At 41.5% G+C, this 20535-nt stretch overlaps 1 protein-coding gene across 15 annotated transcripts in view; it reads left to right on the top strand.

Moving 5' to 3' along the window:
- Positions 1–20535, top strand: part of col13a1 (collagen, type XIII, alpha 1) — a 239574-nt gene that overhangs the window by 160708 nt on the left and 58331 nt on the right. For 14 of the 15 annotated variants that reach the window (XM_041176321.1, XM_041176332.1, XM_041176335.1 and 11 more), the window contains 2 exons: positions 18556–18588; positions 18707–18742. The exons of the other annotated variant lie outside the window; for it this stretch is intronic. In XM_041176321.1, the coding sequence (XP_041032255.1) occupies positions 18556–18588; positions 18707–18742 (69 nt within the window). The remainder of the gene's footprint in view (positions 1–18555; positions 18589–18706; positions 18743–20535) is intronic. 15 annotated transcript variants of the gene reach the window in all.

The following is a 20535-nucleotide window of genomic DNA, read 5'->3' as shown; positions in this document are numbered from 1 at the left end:
AACTTTTTCCATTGGTTGGGGAGTCTAGGACAAAGGGACATAACCTTAAACTCAGAGCCAGGCCATTCAGGAGAGAAGTTAGGAAACACTTCTTCACACAAAGGGTGGGAGAAGTGTGCAACTCCCTCCCACAAAAAGCAGTAGATGGTAGCTCAATTAATAATTTTAAATCTCCAACCGACAGATTTTTGCTGAACAAGCATATTAAAGACGTGAAGCCAAGGTGGGTAGATGGAGTTAAGATACAGATCATTTATGATCTCAATGAATGGCATAAAAGGCTCGGGGTGGGGAAGATGAATGTCCTCCTCCTGTTTCTTTGTTCACCTGAAATTTCTGGGGTCCTTGGTCAGGGATGCCATCCATGTAGCGATGGAGTCATGTGTATAGATGGGGCAACCCCCACCTTTCACCCACCCCCTCCCCACTGGTGCTGGTAGGGGTCTGTCAGTAGTTCCTGCACGGTCTGATCCAGCCTTATAAAGTAGAGTGGGGGCCACCGAGGAGTGGCTGAGGTTTTGAAAAAATAAATATCCCATGGATGAGACTTTCCAGGTGACAGGGTGGAGCATCCCACTGCCGAAGAATTCGCTGTGAAACTGGGCCTCGCTTCGAGGGCTTCCCCCCCACCAGTTAATGCAAGGAGGAGCATTAATTGGCTCAGGGCGAGACGTGCACCCCGACCTGGGATGCGAGGATCCTCCTCCGAGAGGTGCAGGACAATCTGATTGGCCGGAAGCTCTCTGATCCCAGTAGCACCACCAGGAATGATGGCCACTGCTGGGACTGCATCCAATTCCTGAAGAAGACGCAGGAGCAGAATGACAGGTAAGTTAGGGGTTTCTCGGTGGAGCCAGGAGAGGGGTCAGAGTGCAAAGTCCAGTTGGGGAGGGGCATTAATTGGCTACTTAAGGACTTTAGACAGTGTAGGGTTGCAGTGGGGGGAGGGGGGGGGGGGGGGGGTGGGGGGCAGTGCCTAAGTCCTCACCCTCCGCATGTTAAATCATGGTCAGGTTGGGAGTGGGCAGGTAGCTGGCGGGAAAGGCACACACACAATTTTATGGGCCTCCCTGCCTGCACGCCCACCCACAGGGCACTGTAAAACTTTGCCCTTTGGAACCATTCTGCCATAAGCAGAGGTAATAGATCCCCTCTGGGATTGATAGCTCATTCGAATGAAAGTTTCAATCTTACAGAAGATCTCAAGGTTTTAAGTTCTGCTGAAGCCTTTTAAGGGCTTAAAGGAAGTGAAGCCCATGACCCCTCTTCCCCTCCCCACCCGCGTATTTACCCCATGTAGATGGGATATCCCCTCTTACTGCTCATTAAGTTCCCACAAGAATTTAAACATCCAGTCTAAATGAAGCAGAATCTTGACAGATCCTGGGTTCCATCCTTATTACAGGATAGAAATCGATCTCCCAGCCGCTCCAGTCCCAGGAATTTCAGCAAATATTTGTTTAACTGGAAACATTTAGGTTGTTGAAGTTGAACCTGTAAAATTACACCCATTAATGAACGTATGCAGTGTTATTGGGCACTTAGCTGGTGCAAATGACTATTTAAGTTCTCCTAAATAAATAACCTGTAAACCAAGGCTTAATGCATTGGAGAGTAAACCTGGGGTGATGAATATCAGACCTCACAATCGGAAAAAGAAGTGTTTATACATGTCCTACTACAGTCAATAAATTTGAGCATCCATCTTTTCCCTGTAAAGTGTCCAGCTGGAAAACCTATTCTCTTATATATCCAAAGTCTATATTGTACATTTCCAAGTGAAGTCGTTTTAAATTTCATTTCATTGCGTGTCGCAAGGGAATAACATACCTGGTTTAAAAAATGAGATTCTTCTAACAAGTGGTGCTATCCAGAAATCCACTGCACATAAATTCCTAAGCTTCATGGTAGTAATTACAATGCAAATTTGATATTTGTAAGGATATCTTCAAGTACCACAAATGGAATGGTTGATGTTAGCGTGACTGCCAAAGCTGGGAAACTCCCCCACAGTAACACGTGTAGTATGAATGCATTTAAGTGGGAGCTGGATAGACACATGAGGGAGAAGGGAATGAATGGAAGGATATGGTGAGTGGCGAGATGAAATAAGATGGTAAAAGGCTCATGTGAAACATTAACACCAGACTGGACTCCTTGGACCAATTGGCCCATTTCTGTGCCGTAAGATAATACTTAAAATTACCACTGGAGAGTAACACCACTATGTACTTCTGATTTTTTTTTATGTGGACCTGTGGTGTATCTGCAATCTGTCAGAGCTCTGTGATAGTCTGTTGTTAGTTACAACGAAATTAGTCAGTAACATTAGCGTGCCAAACATGAAACCTAGTCAGTGTGGAGCTAATTTGTTTAATTTGTAGGGGGATTATCACTGAATACAAGTGCCCTTTTACCTTTTTACTTTCCGCTCTGTAATCACAAGAGTGTCATGTTCTTTGGAAAATTCTCTCCAACTCTCTAATCCTATTATTTAAAAAAAAACAGCATTTTTATCTGGGGCTTATATTGTAGAACCAAATCAAACCAAAGAACAAGTTCATTTATATTGACTTGTTCATACCCAGAGGCATTTTGGCTTTTTGGAATTAAATTATGTATAATTTTACTTTGTTTCTAGGAAGTGACATTATAATAATTTCCAAGTGTTTGTTAATTCTTTCAAGAATTGTGACTTCAGCAGAAATGGTTACAGTTGGATCATAAATAATGTGAAGGATTAGACATATTTACAGAAATATCAGCTTTTCTTTTACACACAGCACAGAACTATTGGAATTGGATAGAATTACATAGAATTTACAGCACAGAAACAAGCCATTCAGACCAACTAGTCTTTGCTCCTCCCACCACTTTACTTAGGCAGGCCAATTAAGGCCCGTCCAGCGTGACGCACAGCTGGTAGTGCTCAGTGCTATCTGTGCGGGCAGGGGAGAAGAGAGCGAGTCAGAGCCTGCGCTCTTTTGTGCATGTGTGCGATAGAGTGCAGAAAACTCCCCGAGGCACGGAGCTGCCTCAGGGAGATGAAGGTCACATTGAAATATTTAAATAAAGAAAGATAAAAATTATTTAGACATGTCCCCTCATGTGACAGTGTCACATGAGCTGGGACCTGTTTATGAAATGTGAATAAATTATTTATAGATTTTACTAAACCTTCAGGAAACCTCATCCCACCCGTGGATGAGGTTTCCTGAAAAATGCGAAGGCCGCTTATACTTTTCGCCTGCTGCCTGCCTTAAGGTTGGACAGGCAGTGTTGATAATTAGTTTAATTGGCTTTTTAATGGCCTTAACAGACCTTTGACAGTTTGGCGGCCGTGCAGCTGCCTCTGGTGCACACCCGACGAGCGAAAGAGCTGAATGACTCATTGATGTCGGGATGCACGCCCAATGTCACCAAGCATCATTTTATGCATCAGCATGTGGGGCCTGCCCTCGCACACCAATCTGAAAATTCTCCCCTATACCATCTAATTTCTTTCTCCCTCGTGCTTATATAGCTTCCCTTTAAATTTGCCTGTGATATTTATGTCAGTCACTCCCTGTGGTGGCAATTCTCGCCACTCTCTGAATAAAGAGGCTTCTGCTGAATTCCCTATTGTATTTATTCATGTCTATCTTATATTGATGATCCCTAGTTCTGAGTGAAAATCCTTTCTCTATGTCAACCCTATTGAAACCCTTCAGAATTATAAGGGTCTCTATTAAATCACCCCTCAGTCTTCTCCTTTCTAGAATTCTTTATGCCTTTTCTCTCAAGGTATAAATTCTGTCTATTTTTCATTTCACTGCTGTGTGCTCTCTAGTTGTGTTCCTCGATCTTCTTTCTTTTTATTTTTCTCTCCTTTCTCTCAGGGAGAGGTTGGTGAACTTGGACTTCCTGGTCCAGCTGGCCTGCCTGGATCTGTAGGGCGTAAGGTAAAAGTGGAGGAATGGTCTTGTTCGTTCGATATACCAAATTATTAACAATTAATTACTCATTATTATTGGGAAGCGCTAAGCCATCTTTTTTTAATAGAAAATAAAATCTCCTAACAAATGGTGGTATCATTGTCAAGTTTGATTAGCCACATCATCGTTAAAAGGCTTCAATTTTCATTGAATGAAGCAGTAATAATCTTTAGTTTTTTATTTTAAAGATGTTGAATTCAGATCCTTAAAGCTTTGAGGCTGGTTAAGTTAAAGTGTCCGTTGTCAACTTGTGTGTGTGATTGTTATCTCTGAAGTTTGAAAGATGCTGAACTCTAAATTGTACATGATACATTAGCTGTCCTCATTCTCTTTCCTGCTTCTGTCTGCATTCTATACGGTGACTTACCTCTGCTTTTCTTCTGGCTTTCTTATTTCTGTTAACAGGGAGACCGAGGAGACATTGGACAGAAGGTAATGAAATAGAGCCATGTCTCTCATTTCACCCTTAATCTGTCTTGCCTGCCTTAATCTGTTTTGTCCCATTTTGCTTAATCTGCCTTGTTTAATCAATTAACCTTTCTTCCAATCTGAACCAAATTAATCAATTTTGTATGCAAGTAGATCCATTAAAAAAGAGAGCATTTATTGTACTGTAAGTGTTAACTTTTCATGTTTCAGTATAATTGGGATTTATGCATGTGCACCCATGAGATGCATAATAAAATTTACAAGTACTCTCCCCAAAATAATTTTTCTATACATTATTGTGCTAAAATTGCAATCTGTACATTGTTTTTGCAAGTGCTGTTTTTTTCTGCCGGATTTCAATTGAGAGAGTGCAACATGTACATTGTCTGAAGCTTAGCTCTATCTCTTCCCTGTTATGTTACGGCAGGCTGACCAAATTTGGCCATGCTATCACAGCGGTTTTACAATTTGTATTTATTACGAGAAGATTTGTGCACTGAATTTAGAAGTAGTGCGTTCACTAACACCTTTAGTGATTTTTAAAAATTAAATTAAAACTTTTACTAATGAAAGAAAATAATTCAAACCTATATGTAAGATTACAGTTACTTGATATAACAAATCCCAAAATTCCTAATTAACCTGACTCCCAACTACACACCCCTTTAAGGCAACGGTTCAAAATAGATTTTAAATTTAAATAGGCAATCCAGCAAGGTTACTACAGCCCCCACTCGACAGTGGAATTCCAAAGGCTTTTAATACAACTTTAATTGCTGGAGCAGTACTTCTTCAGAGAGTGGCTAGAGCTCCTTCCAAGTCTGTGTCACATGATGTACCTTTCAAGATTTTACACAGCCACCCCCTCACAGCCTTCCATCCTTCTTTATATACGTTTCTCTCTCTTTAATGTGTAAAATCCCATTGTTCTACATGTCTTTGGAAATTTACTTTTCCCATAATATAAAAATCTTCCATGTTGTCAATATGGCCCTTTTTCCTTTTGGGGAATATAAATGTATTCCTTTGCCTCATTTACCTTGTCAATTGTAAACATTACACCATCCCTTTGAAAATCAAATAACCCCTTCAATTATCTAAAAATGCAAATTCCATTCACACCTTATCTGTGGAACCCTCATCCTAGCTTATCCATCTCCATTTCAAAAGTCTGCTTTACACCTAATTCCTTTGATAATTTCAATCTTGCAGTCTATCTGACTAATTCAATTAAATCAGTCACACAGACTGAACCATCCACACTCACACCCATAGGCCTACGATAATATTATGGAAAAAATATGATAGTTTCGTGACATCCCCTTCGTCCATGCCTTTGCAATGCCGCTGCTTATGTGATAGAGTCTATTCCATTAATTCAGTCTTTTTCTAACTTTAAAAATGGAATAATTTATCCAGTAATAAGCAAATTTAATACATCACAGGCTTATATTGCACAGTTTCAATTCAAGTTAACAGTTAATTCAAATCAAGAAACCTTAGAACCAAGAGGAGTTGGTTATATTTTGCTTTCAAGCAATTTCTTTAATGAAAAGAATCTGTTTTGGAGCACTGATTTTGAAACTCAAGTCATCTAATCAAAAAGCTGCAGTATTCCTCAAGGTGCAAAGACTTGAAGGCTGAAGATACACAGCATGTCAGTCAGTAATGAATAGAAGCAGGGAGATCAACATTTTAGGAACAAATTGCATCATTTCCTTTGTCAGATTTCATCATGTTGCCTGGATGTAAAATCATTGTCGCCAGATTTTGATTTCCAGTGATACTGAGAGAAAGCTCATTACCTCCTGGGGAGATGCTTTAGAGTCATACGAGGGGTTAGGGGAAAGGGGCAAGGTTATGGTTGGGGGAGGGGATGGGCTGGGGTGGGGAAGGGGAAAAGTCCAGGCCTAGAGAATTCTCCTGCTCCTCCTGCCTTTTCACAGAAAAGCTTTCCACTTAGCTAGGAGAGGCAATTGTTCCCATGGAATGGCTAGCAGACCTGGTGGAATGGCCAGGATGGATTCACCGCTCAGACACTGATAAAATCCAACCCTGACCCTTTGACATAGACCACCAATAACATAAACTCACGAGGCCCTCTACCAGCTTTGGGAGGGCAACTCATCCACTTGCAAAACAACATGGGTAAAAATGGGGAATGGGTTGAAAGGGTAGACAATGGCATAGTAGTAATGTCAGTAGAATAGTAATGCAGAGGCCCAGACTAATGGGCTGGTGACATGGGTTCAAATCCCACCATGGCAGCTGGTGGAATTTAAATTCAATTCATAAAATCTGGAATTGAAAAGTAGTCCCAGTAATGGTGCCCATGAAAATATAGTTGATTGTTGTAAAAACCCATCTGATGCACTTTTGTCCTTTTAGGGGAGGAAATCTGCTGTCCTTATCCAGCCTACATGTGGCTCCAGAACCTCAGCAACGTGACTGACTCTCAACTGTCCTCTGAAGTGGCCTAGCAAGCCACTCAGTTCAAGGGCAATTAGGGATGGGCAACAAATGCTGGCCTTGCCAGTGACGCCCACATCCCATAAAAGAATAAAGAGAAAAAAATTTGGAGGGGCAAAGAATCTGTTTTCTGAGTGCCAGCCCACCCCGTTTCCAGTTAATATCGACCCCAAAACTTGGCCCTTCTGCAGCAACTTCAGAATTGGGCAGCAAATGGAGACTTTATTGTTCTAGGTCGCCATGTCAAAGATTCATCTTTCCTCCTACAGACGTCGACTGACCTGCTGTGCATTTTCTAGGGGCTTCCTTTTGCAACAATGTATTTTCATTGCAGCAATCGGGTGTTCCAAATCCAGATGTAACGAGTGAAGAATAATTGTCTCTCATGTCTCCAAATGGAAGGATGTGGCTGCTTTTCACTCCTCCTTCACTTAAACTTTCATCGCTTCCGCCCCCACCCCCCCACAGGGAGAACCAGGTGAAGCAGGTCGTGCAGGTGATAAAGGAGAAAAGGTAGTTTTATGATTACTTCGGATACTTTTGTTTTATTGCAAGTGTGCAAGTTTATGAATGGCCTCCAGAGTCACTGCAAACACTGCTTTAAGAAGTAGGACAGAAAATCTGTCATTTTCACCATTCCTGTTAATCAATTGGAAACAAATGTTTTGTAGCAAGACTCATTTACTAGAAGAATTATACCCGATTGAACATGTTGAGAATGATATGAGATTTCATGTAACCTTTTAGTATGACACCGATTTATGCCAGACCATTGCTAGTCTTTAAGCAACAAAGCTTTCTTATGAAATTCCTTTGTCAACTATTTAAACATTAATTTAATTTTTAATTGATTAATTCTTCCAATTATGTAACGGAAAAGGAAGTCCTTACAAACTTTCGGTGTTCATCTTTTTATTCATTCATGGGAAGTGGGCTTCGCTGGCTGGGCCAGCCTTTACTGTCCTTCCATAACTGCCCTTGAGAAGGTGGCAATTATCACTTGATGTAAAGTGGAAATGGTGAAAAACTTCGCTGATATTAATTGTAGAGTTTTAAGTGCTAAAAATTTTATATTATGCATTTTTATAAGAACTTGGAGTTGGGAGGTTTTTTTAACTGAAAACCAGGTCCTTTCCTGTGTTGGTTAAGGATTCTTTTGCCTTGACACGTGAGCTTGAAGGTAACATAATCCAGTCGTTGATTTTCAAAGAGAATGTCCAGTCACTGCTTATGATTTCAGGTGTCAGCCTTGGCTCAGTGGGCAGCACTCTTATCCCTGAATCGGCAGGCCCTGGGTTCAGGCCCCATTCCAGAGACTTGACCCTATAACCAAGGCTGACATTTCCAGTGCAGGACTATGGGAGTGCCGCACTGTTGGAGATGCCATCTTTTGAATGAAACCTTAAAGCAAAGCACTATTTGCCCTCTCAGAACATATGAATTAGGAGCAGGAGTATGTCCCTTGAGTCTGTTCTGCCATTCAATAAGATCATGGCTTATCTTATTGTAAACTCAACTCCATATACACTGCATAAAGAATAACTTGTCCTGGTTAACATTTCTCCCTAAGTGCCTCACTAAAGCAGACTATCTGCTCAATTTTCTCAGTCGTTTATGGAAGCTTGCTGTATGTAAATTGGGTGGCATGGGCAGAATTTTCATCCATTGGGGGGGTTGTGTGGAGCTGAGCGGGAGCGGCCGCGACCCCAATCGGCACCCCCAATTGGGTCCGCTTTGCCATTTTTCGTGGGTGGGCCAATTAAGACGTGTCCAGAAGCGCTATGCGCTCCCTGTGCAGGCAGGGGTGGGGAGGTGGGGGGGTTCCTTGAATTGGGACCTGCTCTCTTTCGTGCATGCACGCGAAAGAGCGCAAAAATCTCCCTGAGGCACCTCCATGTTAAAGTTTTTAAAAGCTAAATACAGAAGAGAAAATATTATAAGACATATCCCCTCATGTGACATGTCAAGGAACATTAATGGAAAACTTAATTTATAAACACTTCATGAAACGTCATCCCGCCCGTGGAGGAGGTTTCATGAAAAAAAGCTTAAGGTTGGACGGGCAGCTCATTTAACTATTTTAATTAGTTTTTAACGGGCCTTAATAGGCCTTTGACAGTTCGGTGGGTGCGCAGCTGAGTCGGCTAAAATCTAAATGACCCGCGGTGATGTCGGGACACCCGCCTGACGTCACCGCCCCCCCTCGCCGACCGGAAAATTTTTCCCCATGTTTCCCTACATTATAATAATGACTACACTTCAAAAATGCTTCATTGGCCGTGAAGCACTTTGGGGCATTCTAAGATCGTGAAAGGTTCTATATGAATGCAAGTCCTCTCTTTCATTTAGTCAACAGTGTTTGATTAATTCCTCAGAATCATACGGTCACCTGGAACTATTATTATAGAAGATGTATAACCTACCCAGCTGTTATTGAGGTTGATCACTAGCTCTCAATTGCCGATAGTTTGAGTGAATTGCATTTGCCATTATTCCAGGTCTTTGAAATTCTAAATGCAGATGGTCTTATTGTCCTACAATGACATCTACATCATAATCAATAATGGTTATCTGATTTCAGAATGTCCTATTAGCAAGACCCTTGTCTATTGTAGGGACTTTACTCTCTTATGGAGATGTGAGAACTCGGGGAATAGCTTGAAATTTGAGTTAACAATTTAGATCCAGAGATGTTACGTTTATTGCTTTACAACAGTTACTATGCTGTGAAAGTGAATTGGCTGTAAAGTGCTCTGGGATGTTTGGAGGTTATAAACAGTGCTATAGAAATGCAAATTCTTTCTTTCCAACCTGGGCTCAGAGTAAATATGGCCACTTTTCGGTCTTGTTTCAGCTACCTAATTGACCACGTGAAGCTAAATGCCTGAATCACTCTGGTGAGCTGGAGTTTGATGTGTTCCTAAGTGAAATTATTTGTCTCAAAAATGGATTTAAAATATCTATGAAAATTAATGCCAGTTTTATCTGCAGATTTATTTAGTAATTTCATCCTGAGCTGTATGATCTCAGTGCGATATCTTATGAGAGGTCACCAGTAAACATTGGTATCCTATACTATGCCTAGTGTGAATAGTTGGCTCCATAGCATACAATCCCATTTACTTCATGTATGAAATTAGGTTCTGATTCAATTGGAAGCTCATTCTTGTCTATAGATAATTTGTTCATTTAGCAATAGTAGAGTGTATTTTTTTCCCTTCATTTATGGACTGAGTATCACTGACAAGAACAGCATTTTTTGTCCATCCTAATTGTCTTTGAGAAGGTGCTGGTGAACCGCCTTCTTGAAATGCTGAAGTCCATCAAGTGCAGGTACAGTGCTATTAGGGAGGGAGTTCCAGCAACACTGAAGGAATGGCGACATGGTCCAAGTCAGAAGATTTGGGGTTTGGAAATTTCTGCTGATTGAGGTTTGGTGAGTTGTTCCAGTGCATCTTGTATAAGATACACACTGCTACCACCGTGGGCCAATGGTGGAAGGAGTGAATGTTTAAGGTGGTGGATGTAGTGCCAATCGAGCAAGCTGCATTGTCCTGGATGGTGTCGAGCTTCTTGAGTATTGTTAGATCTGCACTCATCCAGGCAAAATGGAGAGTATTCCAACACTCTCTTAACTTCTGTCTTGTAAATAATGGACAGGCTTTGATGAGTCAGGAGGTGAATTACTCGCTGCAGAATTCCCAGCCTCTGACCTGCTTTTACAGCAACAGTATACAAAGGCTGGTCCAGCAAGGTATTTGTTCATTGGTGACCCCTGCCCCCACCAGGATGTTGATGGTGGTAGATTCAATGATGGAAATGCTGTTGAATGTCAAGGGAGAGGGTTAGATTCTCTCTTGTTGGAGATGGTCATTGCCTGGCACTTGTGCAGCACAAATCTAACTTATTGAAAAGAGGTTCAAATGAGGGCAAGTACATCCAGGATTCTTACCAAAAATTTTTTAAAAGAGAAAGCACAGATTTGGAAACTTAAGTGCGTTGTGTGACAAAAGATTTAATTTAATTTGGAGTAGATTCTCCTGTTCTTCCACCCTAGATTTCCCTCTATATGTTCAGGTGATTGAATAAACCCATACACAACAACAGAGGAACTTGACTGGACATTCATCTGAAATATTTTACTCTTGCTGCACAATGGACAAGTGGAACCCTAAGGAAACACCATGGGCGGAATTTTCCCTGTGTTGGTTGTGGGGGGGTGGAGTTCAGGAGCAGACGCATGCAGGCGCATCTCTGATTGGCATCCCCGATCGGGGGCACGCCAACGCATGACGTCTGCCAGGAAGCGCTATGCGTCCCTGTGTGGGTGGGGGGGGAAATCCCTAAGCCAAGCTCTTTGACGCATGCGCACAAAAGAGTGCATTCATCTCCCTGAGGCTAAGTGCAGCCTCAGGGAGATCGGTGCCAAATTCAAAAATGTTAAAAATAGAAAAATAAAATTTCCCTGACATGTCCCCCTATGTGACACTGTCACAGTTGGGACATGTCCATCACTTTTAGTTAAACTCCTATTAAATTTTTAAAAACCTATATGAAACCTCATCCTGCCACTGGACGGGATTTCATGCTTTTTCTGAAGCCCACCAGGGCTCCCGGCCTGCTCGCTAACCTTAAGGTTGGGCGGGCAGGTCCTTTAACTACTGCAATTACGTTTTAAATGGCCTCAATTGGCAATTGACAGGTCGACAGGTGCATAACTGATTCGGCTGCACCCCCGCCAACCTGAAAATTGAAATGACGCGAGGTGACATGGGAATTCTGCCCGACGTCATCCCACATCATTTTACCCCCGCACGTCAACTGGGAAATCTTGCCCCATGTGTAATTATTTTGAATTAAGATTAGAATTTGTAAGCTGAAATTCCACTCCTTAAAAAACGACAGGACTTGGCACCTGAATTATAACCTGTCTGGTGTTGACATGCATTTTAATAAATTTCAGTAATGTTGCTTTTTGAAGTTTGGCCCTTTATGCTTATGTTCTAAGAGCGCCATCTGCTGGTCCCTCTTGAGTTTGGGTTGGTTCGTTGATGCAATTTTTATAAACCAACCTTCTATCGGCAACTTGGCCTTCAGCTGTCTCGGCCCAACACTCTTCAATTTCCATTCCAAATGTCTCTGCCTCTCCGCCTACACTATGATCTCCTTTAAAACCGGAATCTTTAGCCAAACTTTTGGCCACCCCATCTAATTTCTCCTTTGGCTCAGTGCCTGTTCCTCTGTGAAGTGCCTTGGGATGTTTTTCTTAAATGTGCTCTAGTTGGTGATTTTTTTTAACATTCCTCATCAAGATCTTTCAAGTGATTTTATGCATATTTCTCAATTTATAGTTTTTTTTGTCGTTAGATAGTGTAATTCTAAGCACTTCCATGGAGGAACTGTTCAGAAAATTGGTAACTACTGTAATTGTACCTTTCTGTATGAGAAGTAATTGTTACCAATGAGTTGCTTTGCATCTTCAGAACGAAACATGTACAACAAATTACACAAAAGTTAAATCTGTTAGAAACCTGTTTTTCATCGAGATTCAATCTGGCCAATTTCTGATAATCTTTGCCAAAATTCCATGATCAAGAAAATAATCTGACATAACATAGAATTGTATCAATTTAAGTAATAATACCACCTTTGGGAACGTCTTGTTATGGCATGTTGAATGGTTGCCTGTTTCACTTCTCTGAGCCTCAGTTATAACACAGCTTAAAATCTGCCGCTGTTCAACCATACAAAATAGTTGAAGCAGAGAACAACGCAAATCCCAAACCTTCAGTCAAAATATCTCAAACTAATTATATTGGCACCAATATTATAGTCAAGCACTTCAATGCTGGTGGTCTGATAATTCACTATGACTCCCAGCCAGAATCTTGGAATGTCAAGTCCCAGAATTATCCTTCTGGTTGCCTTCAGCTTGGAAAGTTTTTGTAAACTTTTCTCCAGGCTGGGATTTATACGTGTAGGTTAATGGTATTGAAAAATGGCAGGGTGAATTATAAGTGCGGTCTCGTTCCCCATTTACGGGATAAAATTATGCCAACAGGAGTGAAAAGGTTGAACTTCCAAAATACGTAAACCCTCACAACCCTTTAGCACTACACAATGGGTTATTCAAATCTTAATGTATTTAAATCTTTTTTGTTGTTCCTGTAGCTATACAAACAAAATGACCAAACATATACAAAACCTCCAGATGTATATATCATATGTAACCGTGTTTAAAAACCACACCAAAGATCCAAATATGAACATGCGCTGTAAAGACTCTTCCCCATGAATCATCCAGCTGAATCATTGTCCCCCTAAGCAGCTTAAATGGATATGCATATGGTGAGAGAAAACTCTTCGCATTCATTCTAACCATTGTATCTAGGCATTGTTCCACAATAAACAGCTGCAGGGCATTGCTAATACTAGAACAAAATGTTGTGGATGCTGGAAATCTGGAATCAAAACAGAATAGGCTGGAAACACTCAGCAGGTCTGGCAACATCTGTGGAGAGAGAAAAGTTAATGTCTCAAGTCTGTGACCTTTCACCAGACCAGAGGAAACAGTGGATGTAATATTCTTGAATTTCGAAAAGACATTCAGTTAAGCACCACACAAAAGAGGCTGCAAAGAGATACAGACAAGATAAGTGAATGGGCAACAAGGTGGCAGATAGTGTATAATGTGAGTAACTGTAAGGTTATTCACTTTGGTCATAAGAATAGAAAAGCAAAATATTTTTTAAAAAGTGTGAAGCTTGTAAATATTGATGTTCAGGGAGACTTGGGTGTACTCAAACAAGAAAACAAAAAGTTAGTATGCTGGTGCAACAAGCAAAAAGGAAGTGCCAAATTGTACTTTATTGCAAGGGGATTGGAGTACAAGGATAAAGAAGTCTTGCTACAATTGCACAGGACTTTGATGACACCACTCCTGGAATGCCGTGTGTAGTTTTGGTCTCCACATTTAAGAAAGGACATATTTGCACTGGAGACGGTACAGCAAATGTTCACTAGATTGGACCCTGGGATGAGAGGGTTGTCCTATGATGAGAGGCTGGACCTATAGTACCAGGAAATTGGAAGAATGAGAGGTGACCTCGGTGAAATATACAAGATTCTGAAGGGGCTTGACAGGCTAGACACTGCAAAGTTGCTTCCTCAGGCTGGGGAATCTAGAACACGGGGGCACAGTCTCAGGACAAGGGATGGATCATTTAGGATTGAGATGAGGATAAATTTCTTCACTCAAAGAGTTGTTATTCTTTAGAATTCTCTACCCCACAGGGTTGTGAATGCTGTACAATTGAATACATTTAAGGCTGGGATGGAGAGGGTTATTGGTCCATCAGGGAATCAAGGGATATGGAGAATGGGTGAAAAAATGGAGTTGAAGCCAAAGATCAGCTGTAATCGTATTGAATGGTGGAGTAGGCTCAATAGACCATGTAGTCTATTCCTGCTCTCATTTCTTATGTTGTTATGCTTCCCCTTCAGCTGCTGATTGGACAGCGAGCCCTCTCCCTGACCTTTAGACCATTAGACGTAGGAGCAGAAGTAGGCCATTTGGCCCATCATGTCTGCTTCGCTATTCAATGAGATCATGGCTGATCTGATAATCAATTGGCTACAGCTTTAAAAATTCAGTGATCATGCTTTAAGCACACTGTACAGGATCAGGACCTGGAACTATCCCCCATTTCCACTTCCCAACCGCTGATTTAAAACCAAGCCCAGAGAATCCTTTTGGGAAAATAAGCACCATCACTCGCCATTCCTGACTAAATGGTGCAAGTTTACAGAATGCATTGACCTTAACTTTTGTACCGTTGCAGCTCTGCTGTTTGCATGTTGTTACTTAGAAAAGCTAAGATTTATTTCGTTTTCCACTTTAAATCTTGGTGAAGAAATTTTAAGCTGATGTATTTTGAACATGTTCTTAAGTAGGTAATATTCCAACAAATCTGTTAGCTATTATCTCTAGAAGTTTCTAACAATAGATAGATGATGTTAATTAACAGGTTGACTATAACACAGTCTAGTAATCAAAAGGTTATAACTCTGCCTCAAATGGTTTTATCATCAGCAAAATAACTATTTAAAGCTAAACATCCTGGCGTTAGTAATCTGCTGTTAGATCCTCATGGTCCAACTCAATAGTGGTCTATAACATATTTATGCATGCAATGATTAAGTCATCATTTTTCTATTTTAAGAACCGGAACTTGGAATAGTTTGTTTGAAGTAGCATTTTAATCTTGATAAATGATGAGCGACAGTAAGCTGGAGATTAAAGTTCCAGCTTTCCAGTGCCAGTGCGATGGATGTTTGTAATCAAAATGATTTTTAGCAAGAATGATTGTACTTTCAAGAGTGAATGTATGTTTGCGGTTTCATATTTAATGGTTTATTAAATGTATGCTTTCCCATTTGCTTATGAAATGGATGCTATTCCACACATAGGTGGACATTTTGGGAAATCAAAACACAAGCTGTCAAGGTATCGCATTTATTCTGCTGGCCGTTGGTGGTCATCAGTTGAACCGTACAGCCCATGAAGTTCGTGTGTTCGATCCACAGTCTGTGCCATTAACTGAACTTGAGAGCAGCAGCAGCAGTTTGACTTGGCGTTCCCAACACCAGGAGTGGGAACTCGGCCCAGATTCCCAATCCCATTTGCTGCCCAATTAGCCCGTTGAAAAGTGCCCCTTGTGAACTTTAGATGGCAAAGACTGAGCTTGTCTGGAGTACATGGAATAACACTGCCAGCGTTCATTGTCCAGGCACACAGAAAGATAGTGGCAGCGGATGATGTTCAGGACATTTCTCTGTGTCAATGATGAATAATTGCTTTCTGGACAGAAGGAAGCTAAGAGAAAGAAATGGGGGCAGTGAGGAGCAAAATCATGTTGTAAACCGTTGGCCACTGCTTCCTAAAAGACTAATTGATTGTTCTTTCCACTGAAATAACACTAAAGAGATCCTACTGGAAGGGCAACACTGGAAACATTGGGCTGAATTTTACAAGCCCTGGGTGGGTGCGTTTCTGGTGGGGGTCACGTAAAATGGAGTGGGCACCCATCCCACCACCTTCCCACACGTCCCTGAGCTCTCCCCCATAATAAGTGGGAGGGTAGGCAGGCATTGAATTCAGCAACCCGCTGAATACTTAAGGGTCAATTAGGCCTGTTATCAAGCCAGTTGACCCTGATAGCATGCTGTCCACACCAGAAAACACTTGGTGTTGGCAGCTGGGTGGGAACAGGAAGCCCAATTTTAAAAAAAACTTTAATGTTTAAAGGGTGGGAAGAAGAGGGGTATCGCTCTTCAGGAGCTGCCCTTGGCTGATCATGGGCTGGCCCCCACCTTAGGCTGAACCCTCCTCTTCCTTGCTATGTACTCCCTAAAACCCACCCCATTCTGCCCCCGCTCCTTTCTACCTAACCTACCCAAACCCTCCTGGTCCAAGACACCAGACTTAGCTGTTCTGGGGATCCAACCCCTTTAGTGGCCACTGATTCCTTCCTGGCGTTGCTGGTTCTGACATTGGCCGGCAGCTCCAAAGGACTGGTCTTGGGGCAGAAGTTCCACTCTGCCCTCACTGGTCAGCCCCACAGCGCTTTATGGCTGCAGGGCTGGTCGGTGTGGAGCAGGTGGAGATAATTCCAAAAGTAACCCATGGTGAGACTGGCTAAATAGGGATTTGATGGAGACACCAAGGTCCAGCAAGATTCACTGATTGACATCACTTCAGCAACATGGATGAATACACCCGTTGTATTACTACCCTTAGAAATCGGGGATCAAATCAAAATTCAATTCAAGTGTCAACAGCAAGCAGCCATTAATCAGGAGAGAAAAAGGAAAGAAAGAACTTGCGTTTAAATTTATTGCATCTTGACACATCCTCAGGGCATCGGAACAAGTTGCTTCACAGCCGACGATTTTCTTTTAGAAGTTCAGGCACAGGGCAGCTATTTTGCCTCTAAACAGTTTTACAGACAATAGAGAAGACCAAAGTAGTCTTTGTGTCATTGTGACCTGAACTGATTTTAGTCCTTTGAGTCTACCTTATGTCCAAAACATTGACATTGTAATCGGTTAAATAAAGTCGAGGTGGAACTAACTCATGCAGTATTCTAACCTAACAGTGGAGCCTTAATCTTCTATCCCAGTACTGAATTGGCTGGTTTCATGACGTCTGTCATGGAACTGGTTAATTTTGAATGAACTTGACCTTCAGACTTGATTCTGAAAAATCAGTGATCATACACTCAAAATTTAACCTTCAAGAGAAAAGTTGCCATTTAACATAGTTTACATATATGGTTGGAAACTGTCTAAGCCAATAGCATCATCAGTTACTGAAGTGATTCATTATTAGTGGTTGATATGGAAATTAAACATGTATTTGCAGCACAAGTTTCCAGCTAAGATGGTCTTATCCCTTTTCTTTCATTCCCATCATCTTCCTTCTCTGTTCCCTATCATTGTCTCTCCTCATTCCCATCCTTCCTTTCAGTATTTCTTTATGATATATTCCAGTTACCTTGTACATTTCTCTGCTTTCCTGTTTTCCATAGGGGGAGATAGGAAGACCTGGTATGCCAGGAAAACCAGGAGCAAAGGTATCCCACACTCTCAGATTTCCCTGCCATAACTTGTTCACACACTAATGAAATGATGAAAACTCAAAACTCTTCAAAGTTAAAGCACTTTTCACTTGTGTTAATCCAGTGTAAGGTCTATTAATATTTTGAAGCAGTTACAAGCAGACTACTACTTTATTGCTTCAATCTTTTCTTACAAGTTTGGAGTATTTGTAAGGCGACATTAAAAAATTATACAGTGTTTAAGATGTTGGAATGTTGGAGAGAGTTTGCCAAGATCTTGCCAGACTAACTGAAGCATGATCCTAGCTAATCGATCCTATAATGGCTCTAGTTACAGGCAACCAATTTACTGCCACTCCTGAATTCCCATGAAGTTTGGTGTTTGAAGTGATTATTGAAAATCATTCTTGTGGCATCCCATTAAAATTATCTTCTTTAAAAGCACTACATTTCAAACACTTAAGATCTGACTTATGCAGATAGATGATGAAATATGTTTAAAAATGAAATTGGTCAATATAGCTGATTATAAGTGCTAAACAAGAGACTTATTTTTAGTGGAGAATTACAGGGCAGCAGAATACAAACTGATGTTTCCATCTCCCACTTTCATTACTGCCCTGAATATTATAATGACATTGCTGTTACAAGTTCCACCTCTTCTGCTTTTCTTCCCATCGTCCAAATCCCAACTAGCTAGCCAAAATCCTTGGACTGTATCCAACGAAATAGCCCTAAACTCATAGAATCTAAGGATGCATATCGTTTGTTGGACCACTTTTCCCCAGGAATTTATGAGGTATAACCAGCATTACTGATTGATTCTGAGGGAGCATGTTAACAATAAGGCATAGTCTGTACTATCCAATTTAATACCTCTTTCTGGTAGCTCACTTTACAACAAATGTACAGGATTGCCACTTAAGATCAGTTTCTGACTAAAATATTAACCAGTGTCACAGAATTATTTACTAATGTTTCAATAACTCAGCTTCATCTCTTATGTCCTTCCATATATTTTGTGCTGATTTCTGACTATGCTATTTCCAATCTTCAATCATTAGGGGTCACTTACTTCAACTGTTCCTGGGTTAAAGGTTAGTCACAGTGCAGCACATTCATTAAACCACATTATTCTTCTCTTTTAATTTGCTTCCATCTTTGCCTCTGTTCATTTCTCACCTATTTTTCCCTCATGCTTTTTGCTGGACACAGGGAGAGCCAGGACAGACTGGACCAACTGGACAAAAGGTAGATCTCCATATTATTTCATGTGGTGTTAATTTATTTATTTCCTTGTGATGCCTTTTCAGATTGGACTGTTCTTTGTGCACTGAGCTCAACGCCTAACGATGCAGTAACAGCAGAGTGACTTGTATTGTATCATAGCTGACCAGTTTTAACCAGCATTTGCTGAATGTTTTTTTATTAGGTCAGTTGAAGCTTACTCTTTTATTTTAAAAATTCCACTCTTTCCTTCACTTCCCCTCCACCACTGTCTTCTCCCCGACCACCTACCCACCCTACCTCTCCAAATCACTCACTTGTGTAATGTCTACCTTCAACAGTTTGGAATGCTTTTACTTCTTTACAATTGTGCATGCAAGCCTTTGTTCAACCCCAAATTTGATCATTCTTGTTATAGCTGAAAGCTGGCCTAAGTCTGTCACTCAAAATTTAGCAATGGAGATTGAAGTGTTAGCCTAAGCTAGGATGCAAGCCTTTAACTGCAGAAATGACATGAGGAAAAGCTCTGTTTTTTAATACAGCAAGTGGTTAGGATCTGAAATGCGTTGTATGAGAGTGTCGTGGAGACAGATTCAATTGTGACTTTCAAAAGGGAATTGGATGATTATCTGAAAAGATTTTTAAAAATGCAAGGCTACGGGGAAAAGTCAGGGGAGTGGACTTAGCTGGGTAGCTCTTACAAAGAGTCAGCATGGACCCAGTGGGCCAAAGGGCCTCATGCTGTGCTATAACCATTCCATGATTCATTAGTCTAGGTATGATATTGAGAACTTGGAGAGAAGCAATCAAACCACTCAATTCGACATTTATGGCAATGGTATTTGAACAGCTGATGATATTTGAATTCGAAAGCCTTTCTTGTTGTTTAACATTCATAATTTAATATGTTTTATAGTCAGCACTGCCCTACATAATGAGCTGTAAGAGTTTTTTTGCAAAATCCTTGATAAATCATGAAAAATTAAAAACAGATGGATATAATGAGATAATCCAATAAGTGTCAGAACTGACAGCTTCATCATACAACAATGTGAACTCTTGGAGCTTCTCGGAGAAAATAGACCCAACTCCCCGCATCACAATGACCCAACCTCACCAGCTGACTCACCCTGACCTGACCCAACCTTCCCACCTACCTCCATACCCATCTGTCACTCTACCCACCTGCCACTCTATCTACCTGCCATCCTACCTGCCTGCCACTCTACCCACCTAACACTCCACCCACCTAACACCCTACCTGCCTACCATCTACCCACCTGCCACTCTACCCACCTACCCGCCTGCCACTCTACCTACCTGCCACTCTATTTACCTGCCACCCTACCCACCTATCACCTCACCCACCTGCCACCCTATCCCCTCACCCACATTCACATTCACCCATTCACTCCGACACTCAAACACTAACACACTGAAAAACGGTTTAAGCATCCCAGCTTTCCAGTGAACAGGGAACCAGAATACAGTAACTAATGCTGTAAAAAGGGGCGTGGCTTGTCTACACCTGATGATCCAGTGCAACGAGAAAGCAGTTGGATTGAAGATTAGCTCCACATTTTTGAAGAAGCCAGTCTTGGAAACCCTGGTCAAGAATGCAGAGTTGTGGCGTGGTGCAGGAAAGTAGGAGCAGAGTGTCAACCCACCGGTGATTGCCTCTCCTTGGAAAAGATTCAGGCCAGCGTCACCTGATCACTTATGGTCTGATTAAGGCTGCACTTGGTGGGTTAGATATAGAGTGCTGTGCTCAGCCTGGCCTCCATATTACAGGAAGGGCATAGAGGCACTGGACTTGG

This window comes from Carcharodon carcharias, chromosome 28, assembly GCF_017639515.1.
Source record: "Carcharodon carcharias isolate sCarCar2 chromosome 28, sCarCar2.pri, whole genome shotgun sequence".
NCBI classification, from domain to species: Eukaryota; Metazoa; Chordata; class Chondrichthyes; order Lamniformes; family Lamnidae; genus Carcharodon; species Carcharodon carcharias.
The sequence above is the reverse complement of the archived record's forward strand: the minus strand, read 5'-3'. Positions and strand labels throughout refer to the sequence as shown.